This window comes from Corapipo altera, unplaced genomic scaffold, assembly GCF_003945725.1.
Source record: "Corapipo altera isolate COAL_440 unplaced genomic scaffold, ASM394572v1 291, whole genome shotgun sequence".
NCBI classification, from domain to species: Eukaryota; Metazoa; Chordata; class Aves; order Passeriformes; family Pipridae; genus Corapipo; species Corapipo altera.
The window spans coordinates 24,972-37,694 of record NW_020885112.1 but is presented as its reverse complement, the minus strand read 5'-3'; the positions used below and the strand labels follow the sequence as shown (position 1 = coordinate 37,694).

The window sequence follows — 12,723 nt, the reverse complement described above, 5'->3', positions numbered from 1 at the left end:
TGCAGTGCTGGGTGGCTCAGACACACAGTTCTGCAGTGCTGGGTGGCTCAGGGACACAGTGCTGGGTGACTTGGGGACACAGTGCTGCAGTGCTGGGTGACTTGAGGACATGGTCCTGCAGTGCTGGGTGACTCAGGGACACAGTGCTCCTGCACTGGGTGGCTCAGGGACGTGGTACTGCAGTGCTGGGTGACTTGGGACATGGTGCTGCGGTGCTGAGTGGCTCGGGGACATGGTCCTGCAGTGTGGGGTGGCTCAGGGACATGGTCCTGCAGTGTGGGGTGGCTCAGGGATATGGTCCTGCAGTGTGGGGTGGCTCAGGGACATGGTCCTGCAGTGTGGGGTGGCTCAGGGATATGGTCCTGCAGTGTGGGATGGCTCAGGGACATGGTCCTGCAGTGTGGGGTGGCTCAGGGATGTGGTCCTGCAGGGCTGGATGACTTGAGGACGTGGTCCTGCAGTGTGGGGTGGCTCAGGGATATGGTCCTGCAGTGTGGGGTGACTCAGGGACATGGTGCTGCAGTGTGGAGTGGCTCAGGGACGTGGTCCTGCAGTGCTGGGTGACTCAGCAGTGCAGTGCTCCTGCTCTGGGTGGCTCAGGGCCACAGTGCTCCTGCACTGGGTGACGTGGGGACATGGTGCTGCAGGGCTGGGTGACGTGGGGACGTGGTGCTGCAGGGTTGGGTGGCTCAGGGGTGCAGTGCTGGGTGACCTGGGGACATGGTCCTGCAGCGCTGGGTGGCTGCTCTCGCTGTGCCCTGTGCCCTAAGCGTGTCGGTGTTTGTGACAGCTCCCAGCAGGTGACCCATCTGTTCCAGGGCCTGGCAGGGGGGGGTGCTGTCCCTCGGGCACCTCGGCCATCCCAGCACGTAAGCTGCCTCCGGCCTGGGCGGGCGCTTCCGAGGTGGCGGCTCCGGCTCAGCCCTCCCTGCTCCCAGGGCTCCCTCTCCCTGCTCTGCATGTGGCTGTCCCTCGGGAATGCCCTTTCCCAGGCTGCCGGCTGTGGGGTCTCTCACCATCGCATCCTCCTGGTGCTCCCTGGCACTGCTGGGTCGCAGGAGCTGTGCCTGTACCACTGACTCCGGGGGTTTCCAGAGCTCTGGCCTGTGCCCCGCCTCAGAAGTTTGTCTGGGTTTGTGACATGAGCTCTGTCACCCTTCCCAGTGCAGTCCAGTGCCCCCACTGTCTGCAAGTCTTGTCCCTCCAGTTAGGAAGCTCTCCCGTTCCCAGCCTCTGTTCCTGAGCTTGTTCCCAGGACAGTGTTCCTCCTCAGCCCCGAGGCTTTCCCTCCCTTGGTAGTTGTAGGGAGCATTGGGATTCCCTCACTGTCCACTTTGCAGAGCAAAACAAGGCACCTCCTGGTCTCCCTTTGGCCCCCACCTTGAGAGGAGGAAATCCCAGGAATCTTGGCATCAGCGTGGCTCCTGTCCTGGGCTGGACAGGGCTCCTTCCCTGGCTGATGGATATCCCACATCCCCTGGGCTGGACGTGGCCCCTTCCCTGTATCCCACATCTCCTTTATTTCCCCCCCTTGGAGCCCAGGACTCACTGAGGTGGTGACAAGGCCGAGGTCCTGCATGTGGTGAGGCTGTTCCTGCCTTCAGGAATTCCTGCCCTCTGGAGCTCTGTGGGGCAGAGCCTGTTCTGACCACACAGCCCAATCCCTGTGGGTTTGGCAGCTCTCCCTTCCCGAATTTCCCCAAGTGCCTCGGGAGCACCTGAGCACAGCTTTGCTCTCCCTGTTCCTGCTGTACCATCAAGGTCACCCCCACGGAGGAGCAGCCCTGCACCCGGGATGGGCTGGCAGGGACCCCCTGCTCCCTGTGGTGGATCCCCAGGTCCCTGCTGTGGATCCCCTGATCCCAGCAGCAGATCCCTTGGTTCCTGCCATGGATTCCTGATCCCAGTGGTGGATCCCCAGGTCCCTGCTGTGGATCCTCTGATCCCAGCAGCAGATCCCCTGGTTCCTGTCACGGATCCCCCTGGTCCCTTTGGCATACTCCCTGGCCACTGTGATGGTTTCCCTGGTCCCTGTCATCGATCCCCTGGGCCCTACCATTGATCCCATGATCCCAGCAGCAGATCCCCTGGTGATGGATCCCAACCCCTGCAGTGGATTCCGTGGCCCCTGTGGCAGATCCTCTGTCCCTGCCACGAGCTGGAGCCTTGTTCCTCTGGGATGAGCCATGGTGGCTCTGATGTGGAGGACACTGTTAGTGCTGGGATGAGGCTGGATCCCCTCGGATCCGGAGGGGCTCTGCCCCTGCCCTGGTGCCCCCAGGGCCGAGGTGCTGGCAGGTGACACGTCCCCTCCCACATGGCAGTGACTGAGCGGGGCCGGGGCTGCTCCTGTCGCTGCTTTGCTGGGTGACAGCGTTGTCTCTGACCCTCTGGGCTCCTCTGGCCGCGCTGGCTCTGGTCACACCCGGGCAGGAGGTGTCACTGGGCTCAAGGCCCTGTCTGGTTTCCCAGGACACTCTCCAAGAACCTGGTGAAGAACGCCAAGAAGACCATCGGCCGGCAGTACGTGACGCGCAAGAAGTACACGCCGCCCGCCTGGGAGCAGCGTGGCAGCCAGCACTTCCCTGAGGACAACGAGGACGAGATCTCAGGTGGGGAACACCCCGGGCAGGGGTGGGAGCATCGTCCACCAGGGAGAAGCCCCTTGTTCCAAGGGGAGCAGGGTGGGAGCATCCCTGGTGCAGAGCGCTGCCCCCACGGGCCCCTCTCCCCGATCCCGACAGCCCCAGCTCTTGGCTGCTGGTGGTGCCCAGTCAGAGCTCAACCTGCTTCCAACACAGAGGGAGGAGGGAGGTCTTTGGGCTGTGCCCTCGGCTCCTCAGGTGGAAAATCATGGATTTGAGGTGCAGGAGGACAGGTGAGGGTGGACAGAAGAGCTGGACTGGTTTAGGAGTAGCGAGAGACTGGAAGGGACAGGAACCCTGTGTGTGGAAGTTTAGAACCTGCCCAGGTGGGAAGCCTGGAGGAGGTGTGGTGGATGGGATTTAGGGTTTCCATGGGGGATCCAGTCCCAGTTTTCTGCCCAGCGCTCTGGTTTCAGGTGAGGGAGCCAGGAGGCAGCTCAATCCCTGTCCTGCCCCTGCGAGTTTGGAGATGCCTCCATCCCATCCCATCCCACCCCATCCCATCCCATCCCATCCCATCCCATCCCACCCCATCCCATCCCATCCCACCCCATTCCTCTCCTCCACGGTGGGACACCGTGTGTCCGTGCCGAGCGTGTCCCCAGACCCCACCTTGTCCCCGCAGTGTCCGAAGACATGGACAGAAGCACTTTGACCCCCAGCACCACCATGAGGCCCTCGGACAAGATGACCAACGCGCACGTGGTGGAGCGTGCCTGCTGCCGGGACTACCAGCGGCTGGGGCTGGGCACGCTGAGCAGCAGCCTGACCCGCTCCAAGAACGAGCCCTTCCGCATCTCCACCGTCAACCGCATGTATGCCATCTGCCGCAGGTGAGCCGGGCCCGGGGGGTCCCGCCCGCCCCGGGGGGTCCTTCCTGCCCCGGGGGACCCCGCTGAGCCCCGCGGGACCCCGCTGATCCCCACTTTGTCCCGCAGCTACCCCGGGCTGCTCATCGTGCCGCAGAGCATCCCCGACAACACCATCCAGCGCATCTCCCGCTGCTACCGCCAGAACCGCTTCCCGGTGGTGTGCTGGAGGAACTCCCGCACCAAGGCCGTGCTGCTCCGCTCGGGGGGGCTCCACGGCAAGGGCGTCGTCGGCCTCTTCAAGTCCCAGAACGCCCCGACCGCAGGTGCCCGTCCCCCCGCCCCGGGAACGCGGAGCCGGGGGGCTGCGGGGCCCCCCCCGGGCTCTGGGGTGGTCACGCTCGGGGGTCTCCCCGTCCAGGTCCCTCCCAGACGGATTCCACGAGTCTGGAGCAGGAGAAGTACCTGCAGGCCGTGATCAATTCCATGCCCCACTATTCGGATGCCAGCGGGCGCAACACGCTCAGCGGGTTCACCTCGGCACACATGAGCAGTGCAGGTGAGGGAGGGGGGCACAGAGGGGGGTGAGGGGATGCAGGTGGGCTCCTGCCAGCCCTGGGTCCTGCTGTGCATCCCAAGTGACCTGGCTCTGGCATCCAAGGAGGCAACAGAGCTTCTCCAGAGCTCCCAGCTCCAACTGGATCCCCGTGGCTGGTGGTGGGATTGGGTTTTGGGATACCTGGTGAGCACTGGGAGCCCTGATTTTGGGGGATGCAGTGGCTGTGGACCTATGAGCACTGAGAGCCCCAGGGAGTTTGGGAGACCCAATGTCCCCGGATCTGTGAGCACTGGGAGCCCTCAGTGCACCCTCTGGAGCTCCAAGCTCCAGCTAGGACTCCGTGGCCGGTGGTGGGGATGGGTGCTTTGGGCACTGGGAGCCCCGAGGGATTTGGGAGCCCCAGTGTCGCTGGAGCTGCAAGCACTGGGAGCCCCAGCCTGTGCTGGGATCCAGGCACTCGCTGGGGCTGGCAGGGGCAGACCCTTCCAGCCGGGATCTCGGCACCGTGTGCCCCCCACGCACACGGCTGGGGTCTGTCCGGGGACCCCCGGTAAGTCCGTGCACACCTTGATGCCCCACTGGTCGGCCCTTCCCAGTCGGCCCTTCCCTGCAGGGCAGAGCTCCCCCAACCGCCCTGCTCCAGCAGCAACCGTCCTGTCCCAGCCATTCCATCCCATCCCAGCCATTCCATCCCGTCCCAGCCATTCCATCCCATCCCAGCCATCCCATCCCATCCCAGCCATTCCATCCCGTCCCAGCCATTCCATCCCATCCCAGCCATCCCATCCCATCCCAGCCATTCCACTCGTCATCGCTTCAAGGGGGCTGTGGGGAGCTGGGGGGGTCCCTGAGCCAGGGGGATAAAGGACATGCCGACAGCCCCTCCGAGGCCCCTCCCCGGCGGGGGGGACGTGCCCGGAGGAGGGGGCTCAGCCAGCGCTGGGGGGGCACAGTGACCTGGCAGGGCAAGGGCTGGGACAGGGTGATCCCCCACCCGGGCGGGCAGGGCCGGGTCGAGCCCCCTCCCACACGGCCGCACCAGGCGCCTCTTGGCCGTGGCTCCAGCTGGACGGTGTTTGCCACACGCTGGCTCCTGGCTCCGGGGGCACGGTGCTTCCCTGGCTCCGGGGGGACGGTGCTTCCCTGGCTCCGGGTGCACGGTGCTTCCCTGGATCCCGGGGCACGGTGCTTCCCTGGATCCCGGGGCACGGTGCTTCCCTGGCTTGGGTGGACGGTGCTTCCCTGGCTCGGGTGGACGGTGCTTCCCGCGCATTGGGCTCCGCGTCCCGGCCCCGGGGGCTCCCGGGGGCTCCGCTTGCTGCCGCTTTCTCTGAGCCCCTTCCCCTCCCTCGGAGCAGCCGAGGGGAGGCCGGGAGGGCCCTCGGGAGCTGACGTTCTCTTGGTGCTGCAGATTTCTCCGACAAGAGGCAGCAGCCTAAGCTGGGATCGCTCATGAAGCAGGTGATGGGAGGGAAGGACGAAGGGCCTGGGACTTTTAGCCGCGGAGGTGAGGACATGTGGGGGGTCGCTGCCTCGGGGGGCCTCGCCGAGACCCCCGGTCCGGGCAGCTCTCGTAGAGTAGACGCTCCCCGAGCCGAGCAGCCGCTTCTGCTCCGCGGGGCGGCCGCAGGGAGGGGGGGAGGGACCCTCCGCACCCCCGGCGCCATCGCCTCCATCCCACCCGTTGTCCATCGCTCCACCCCCGTCCCTCGCTGAGCTCGCTTTGTCCTGTGCCCCCAGGGCTGGGTCACAGAGCCCGGGTCATCACCCTGTCCACCCCCAAGTGCGCGTCGCCGAAGGGCCGCGAGACGCCCCGAGGTACGAAAGCGCGGCCGCCCGAGCTGCCCGGGCACCCACTGACCCACTGACCCCCCACTGCCACCCCTCACACCACTAATGCCCCAGTAACCCCCCTCAGTCCCCACGCCTGCTCCGAGCGTGCCACGGGCACAGGTAAGTACCGGGCAGCCTCGCCAGGTTTGCTTTGGGCTCCTCGTGCCGCTGCGGGTGCCGGGTGCGGTGCCAGGGCTGGGTGCGGTGCCAGGGCTGGGTGCGGTGCCAGGGCTGGGTGCCGGTGGCACGGTCGGGGTGCAGGTGGCGGGTCCCAGCGATGCCAGAGCACGTTTTGGCGATGCCAGTGATGGGATATGGAGCAGCCGGGGTCAGGCTCCGAATCCAGCGGGCAGGAATTCCTGCAGCACCCAGCGGGGAGCAGGAACCAAAGCAAACCTGGTGCCCAGCACGTCCCCGGCATGTGCTCCCAGGGCTGGGCTGGGGGGTGCAGCACTCGGCTCCCCCGCTCGCCCTGTGGCCCCCCGGCTGGGGGTGAGCCCCCGGACCCGCATCCCGACCCGTGCTGTGGCTCCCGCAGGGAAGTGGGGCAGCATCCGGGCCAGCGGCCGCATGAGCAGCTACGCCCTGAACGTGGAGATCGGGTCCCGCCTGGCGGGGAAGGACCTGCTGGGGGCCCAGCACAACGGGACCCCCGCCGAGACCACCTTCCTGCGGCAGCACCGCGCCTCCCTCTACATCATCGGGGATAAGTCCCAGCTGAAGGTGACCCCACCCCCGGCACGGCCCGCGGGGGAACAGGACTGGGGAAAGGAACAGGGCTGGGAAGGGGCTGGAGCAGCAGGAGGGGCTGAGGGAGCTGGGGGGGCTCATCCTGGAGCAAAGGAGGCTCAGGGGGGACCTTCTGGCTCTGCAAGTCCCTGACAGGAGGGGGGAGCCGGGGGGGTCGGGCTCTGCTGCCAGGGAACAAGGGACAGGCCAAGGGGAAACGGCCTCAGGCTGGGCCAGGGGAGGGGCAGGTTGGATGTTGGGGAAAATTCCTTCTGGAAAGGGCTGTCCAGCCCTGGCACAGCTGCCCAGGGCAGGGGGGAGTCCCCACCCCTGGAGGGATTTCCGAGCTGTGTGGATGTGGCACTTGGGGGCAGGGGTCAGTGGTGGCCTTGGCAGTGCTGGGGGATGGTTGGAGTTGGTGATCTCAGAGGGCTTTTCCAACCTCAGCGATTCCATGATCCTGAGGGGGGTGGTGGCTCTGCTGGGGTGTCCCTCAGGACATCCTGACTCTCTGCTCCCCCAGGGGGTGAAGCCGGACCCGCTGCAGCACTGGGAGGTGGTTCCCATCGAGGTGTTCGACGTGCGGCAGGTCAAGGCCAGCTTCAAGAAGCTGATGAAGGCCTGTGTGCCCGGCTGCCCCTCCAGCGACCCCAGCGTGGCCTACCTGCGCTCCCTGGAGGAGTCGGAGTGGCTGTCCCAGGTCAGGGTCGGCACAGCCCTGGGTCCTGTCCCCCCCTTGCCCGAGGCCGTGGGCTCCTGTGCTCTGCCCTCCCGGCCACCCGAGGACGGGGGTCCCGGTGCCCTGCCCTGAGCATCCCTGGGACACGGAGTGGGGGACACAGCTTGGTGTGAGGGACAGGGATGGAACAATCCAGAGCTCTGCTCCATGGTGCTGGACGTGGGCGCTGCAGGTCTGGGGCAGCTGCTGGATGGGGATGCCAGACAGGACCCCCAGGAAACGCCCCTCTGGAGGGGCTGGGACGAGGCAGTGCCAGCAGTGACTGGGGTCACCGAGTGGCAGCTGCCTGGTGAGACTGGTCCCAGTGTGAGCTGTGGGAGGGGTCCCACTCTGGCTGCTGGAGGGAGTGAGGGTCTCCTGGCTCTGCCACTGCTGCTGTGTCCGAGTGTGGGGTTGTGGCCCCGTGTGACTCCTGAGCGTGGCCTTGCTTGGGAGAAGGGGACGCTGCCCCAGCACCCAGCACAGGAGTTCCCAACCCCCTCCTAACTCCTGGCCTTGCCCTTGGCAGATCCACAAGATCCTGCAGATCTCGGTGCTGGTGGTGGAGCTGCTGGACACGGGCTCGTCCGTGCTGGTCAGTCTGGAGGACGGCTGGGACATCACCACGCAGGTGAGAGCCCACCAGGGCCCGAGAGGGCCGGGGCCCCCCCCAGCAGTGCCTGGAGCATCCTGTCCCTGTCCCTGTCCCTGTCCCCGCAGGTGGTGTCACTGGTGCAGCTCCTGTCAGACCGCTATTACCGGACGCTGGAGGGGTTCCGGCTGCTAGTGGAGAAGGAGTGGCTTTCCTTCGGCCACCGCTTCAGCCACCGCGGTGCCCAGACCCTGGCGGGGCAGAGCAGCGGCTTCGCCCCCATCTTCCTGCAGTTCCTGGACTGTGTGCACCAGGTGAGCCCCGGGAGCTGTGCCAGCGGGGCACCCACCGCGACCCCTGAACATCGGGAGCGCTCCAGGGGCAGTGGGAGGGGCCCGGAGCTCCGTGTGGTTTGGGGTCCCGGGGGTCCCACCTCACCACTCCCCACAGATCCACCTGCAGTTCCCCATGGAGTTCGAGTTCAGCCAGTACTACCTGAAGTTCCTCAGCTACCACTACATTTCCAACCGATTCCGGACATTCCTGCTGGACTCGGACTACGAGCGGATCGAGCTGGGTGAGGGCACCGTGCGGGGCCCACGGGGGGGCACCCAGACCCCCACCCCAAATAACACCCCTTCTGCCCTCCGTGCCCCCCAGGGCTCCTGTATGAGGAGAAGGGTGAGAGGAAGAGCCAGCAGGTCCACAAATCCATCTGGGATTACATCGACCGGATCAACAGGAAAACTCCCGTGTTCTTCAACTACATGTTCGCTCCCGAGGATGGGGAGGTGAGAGCTCCTGTCCCGGGGCATCCGGGGAGCTTGGATGGGTCTCCAGGGACATCACATTGTCCTCTCAGCCTGACTGGGAATGTCCTTCCTGATCCCAACCCTGCCCGTTCCACAGGTGCTGAGGCCGTACAGCAACATTTCCAACTTGAAGGTGTGGGATTACTACACGGAGGAGACGCTGTCCGAGGGCCCCTCCTACGACTGGGAGCTGACGCAGGGGCAGCCGGAGCACGTGGAGGAGCCGGACCGGCAGGACACCGGAGCCCCCCAGAGCAAGCGCAGGATCATCTGGCCCTGCTACGACAACCGGAGCCGCGTGGAGCCCGACGCCATCTCCAGACTGCTGCAGGTCGGGGCTCTGGGGGGGACACGGCAGGGGGGACACACAGGGACACACAGGGACACACAGGGACACACAGGGACATGGCTCCGAGGGCTGGGCTCGGTTGGGTCCCCGGGATGGGGACAGCGGTGCCAGGGATCTTGTCCCCAGCGGGGCTGATGCCTGAATCCCCCACAGGAGCTGCACAACCTGAAGACGGAGCTGGGGCACGTCCAGGAGCGCTGGAAGGAGACGTGGGACGGGGTGAAAGCGTCGCAGAGAACTGAGGCACGGCAGGAGGGCAGCAGGGTAGGTGGGGGTGTGACAGGGCTGTGACAGAGGCTGTACTGGGGGTGTGACAGGGCTCTGGCATGGGCTGGAGAACAGGAGTGGCTTTAGCCATAGGTGCCCTGAGCAAAGGGCTGTTTGCTCCCGAACCCCAGGGCCAGGGAGGGGTCTCAGGTGCTGGGTTCTGGTTCTGGGTGCTGGTTTGGGTGCTGCTGCTGGATGCTGGTGCTGGTTTGGGTGCTGGTGCTGTTCTGAGTGCTGGTTTGGGTGCTGGTGCTGGTTTGGGTGCTGGTGCTGTTCTGAGTGCTGGTTTGGGTGCTGGTTTGGATGCTGGTGCTCAGCCCCATGCTGGGGCTCCCAGGGGTCACAGCCCCCTCCCCATCAGGCCATTCCTTCTGTTGCAGACCCCCAGCTCCCTCCTGATGTCCTCGGGGCTGTCCCACCACCGGCGCTCGCTGGGTGTGTACCTGCAGGAGAGCGGGGTGGGCTCCACCCTCAACCTCAGCCTGGACAGCGACACCAGCAGCACCTCCACCCCGTCCAGCGGGAAGCCGGGCGGGCGCCGCAGCACCTCCACCCTCTACAGCCAGTTCCAGACCTCCGAGAGCGAGAACAGGCAGGGGGGGCTCGGGGGGCTGGGGGGACCCCTCCCTGGGGGGTGAAGTGCTGCAGGGCACGGCCCTCCGTGGGCTCCCGTCCCTGATCCCTGTTCCCGGTGCTCCTTCCCACCCACAGGTCCTACGAGGGCTCCCTGTACAAGAAAGGCGCCTTCATGAAGCCGTGGAAGCCTCGCTGGTTCGTGCTGGATAAAACCAAACATCAGGTACTGGGGGAGCCCCAGGGGCCCCGGGGTCTGTCCTGTCCCTCCATCCCATCCATCCCTCCCATCCCAAATCCTGACAGGCGCATCCTCTCTCCCACAGCTCCGGTACTACGACAGCCGGATGGACACGGAGTGCAAAGGGGTCATCGACCTGGCCGAGGTGGAGTCCATCACCCCGGGGACCCCCACCATGGGGGCCCCCAAGACAGTGGATGAGAAAGCCTTCTTTGATGTGAGTGTGCCCTGGGGGACACTGGGCAGCCACACTGGCCCCACTGGACGCTCCGGGCTCCGGCTGTGGTGCCATCAGGAAGGTGGTGGGGATGAGAAAATCAGGTGGGAATAGGGCTGTGGGTCAGTGGGAGTGGCTGAGAGCAGCATTGCTGCTCAAGTGGAGGTGAACAACCCAGGCTGAGCTTAACTGGGCCCTGAGGCCACAGGCAGGGTGCCGATCCCAGGGGAGGTTGCCCAGGCCGTGCCCGGGATGGTGGGAGGGCAGAGCGGGCTGAGGGGCCCCGCCTGGCTCAGCTCCCGGCCCCGCTCACCCCCTCCCGTCCCGTCCCGCAGCTGAAGACGACAAAACGAGTTTACAATTTCTGCGCCCAGGACGTGCAGTTGGCCCAGCAGTGGATCGACCGCATCCAGAGCTGCCTGTCGGACGCGTGAGCGGCCCCGCGGAGCCGCAATTCCAGGCACGGCTGCCGGCCCCGAGCCGGGAGCAGAGGCAGCGCCAGGCTCTGCCTGAGCCTGGGACTGAGGAGAGGAGGGGATGGCCTTCCTCCCGCCCGCCCCGGGCAGGGCGGGGCCGTTTCCCGGGGGTAGGACGGCGCAGGGAGGGATTTCTGAGGCATCCCTCGCGTTGGAGCGGGCGGGGGGACCCGGCCCCACCCGGCCCTGTCTGAGCCCTGTCGTGACTCCGTGTCCTCCGTGTGCCCGAGCCCCATCCCGCGCCCTGGGCAGGGGGGTCCCGGCCCCGCGCCCCCCACCCCCCACTGCTGGAGGAGCAGGAGCTGCCCCTCATCCTGCCACCACTTGCATGTCCTGCCAGAGCCCCCGGAACCTGCCCCGCTCCTCCCACCGGGAGCGTGTCCTGGGCTCCGCTCCCGTCCCCGGGGATGTGCAGCGCAGGGGGTGGCGGAGGTGACACAGGGGAGCCCTGGGACCATCCTGTGTCCCAGCCCCGGAGCCCCCGCGCTCCCAGCACAGGATCGGGAATGCTGGGATGCTGCAGGCGCCGTGTCCCGGAGGGGACGTGGCCGTGGCTGGAGCCCCCTCGGGCTGTGCCGGGGTCCCTGTGCTGGCTGGGACAGTCTCTACCTCCACGGCCAGATTGGCTGTCCCGGGTGGGGCACGTTCCCTGGGGGAGGTGCCAAACGCTGGAGCCTCCTGGGTGCCCCTCTGACCCCTCGTGTCGGGGGGGGACCAGCCCAGCCCCCTCCCCAGGACGAGGGTCCCCTCCGGGCGGTGGCGATGACAGGGCTGGCACAGGCCGGGACAGTGGCCCTGCAGGTGCCACCTGGTGTCTTTGCACAGGTCACCCCCCAGAAGCCCCTGTGTGAAGGGGGGGCAGCACCAGGAGGGCACCACACACGCTGAGCTCTTCTCCCCCCACCCCAGGGCTGTTCCCTGCCCCAAAGCCCCCCATGTTCCCCCCTCTGTGCTCTGCCTGGGGGGCTTGGCTGGAGCCCCCGGCCCCCCGGAGGGCAGGTCCGTGTCCCCCCTGCCCCTCCCCGCTTGCTGCCGTGTCAGTGAGGGGGACCCTCGGTACAGACCCTGCTCCTGCAGCCCCCCCACACTGGTGTGAACTGGGGGTTCAGCCCCCCCAGGGGCCGTGGGGGGACCCCGACCCGGCACCGTGTGGTCTCTCCGCCCCCGCCGCTGCCCCGCGGCACCCCCCTGGCCCCCCCAGGCTGCCCCCCCACCCCCGTGTTGTTTTTAAAGCCCCTTTCCCCGTGCAGAGCCCCTTGTACAGTCCCCGTTCACTGCCCCAGCCCGGCTGTGCAGGTGTAACACGGAGGTTTGTAACTTACCTGAGCAGTTGTAGATTATTGAAGTTTCTGTACATTGTGTCAAACATGCAGAGTCCTTGTATTGTATTTGTGCCTAGAGGAAAAGGTTATTCTATAAAGAGAAAACTAACGGAATTTAATAAAAAAATTAATATGACAGATGCCCTTTTGTCCCTCTGAGCCTCGGGAACTGGGAAAACACCACGGCAGACACGGGATCCAGGCTGAGCTCCTGCCCTCGGCTCTCACTGTCCTGTGTCCCGGGACAGAGCTCAGGGAGGGATCCTGGCACAGCACTGGACACATGGACAGACCTTTGTCCTGAGCTGGATCCACTCTGTCCCTCCTGCCACCCATCAGACCTGACAGGAGGGGGGAGCCGGGGGGGGTCGGGCTCTGCTGCCAGGGAACAAGGGACAGGCCAAGGGGAAACGGCCTCAGGCTGGGCCAGGGGAGGGTCAGGTGGGGGCTGAGGAGGAATTTGTTGCTGGAAAGGGTGGTGAGGCCTTGGCAGGGGCTGCCCAGGGAGGTTTGCAGTGCCCATCCCTGGAGGTGTCCCAGGAAGGCCTGGCCATGGCACTCAGTGCTCTGGGCTGGGGGCC

At 66.3% G+C, this 12,723-nt stretch overlaps 1 protein-coding gene across 1 annotated transcript in view; it reads left to right on the top strand.

Annotated features, from left to right (window-relative positions):
• The window catches only part of SBF1 (SET binding factor 1), a gene marked incomplete at its 5' end in the record, with an annotated part of 33,417 nt that extends 21,136 nt beyond the window's left edge, over positions 1-12,281 (top strand). Inside the window, 18 exons of the mRNA XM_027669870.1 lie at positions 2,473-2,612; positions 3,271-3,478; positions 3,584-3,780; positions 3,876-4,013; positions 5,425-5,520; positions 5,754-5,831; positions 6,385-6,569; positions 7,099-7,275; positions 7,823-7,924; positions 8,014-8,199; positions 8,336-8,462; positions 8,546-8,676; positions 8,795-9,028; positions 9,200-9,310; positions 9,694-9,905; positions 10,025-10,112; positions 10,213-10,344; positions 10,680-12,281. Of these exons, the coding sequence (XP_027525671.1) occupies positions 2,473-2,612; positions 3,271-3,478; positions 3,584-3,780; positions 3,876-4,013; positions 5,425-5,520; positions 5,754-5,831; positions 6,385-6,569; positions 7,099-7,275; positions 7,823-7,924; positions 8,014-8,199; positions 8,336-8,462; positions 8,546-8,676; positions 8,795-9,028; positions 9,200-9,310; positions 9,694-9,905; positions 10,025-10,112; positions 10,213-10,344; positions 10,680-10,778 (2,641 nt within the window). The remainder of the gene's footprint in view (positions 1-2,472; positions 2,613-3,270; positions 3,479-3,583; positions 3,781-3,875; positions 4,014-5,424; positions 5,521-5,753; positions 5,832-6,384; positions 6,570-7,098; positions 7,276-7,822; positions 7,925-8,013; positions 8,200-8,335; positions 8,463-8,545; positions 8,677-8,794; positions 9,029-9,199; positions 9,311-9,693; positions 9,906-10,024; positions 10,113-10,212; positions 10,345-10,679) is intronic.
• Positions 12,282-12,723: the final 442 nt, after the last annotated feature.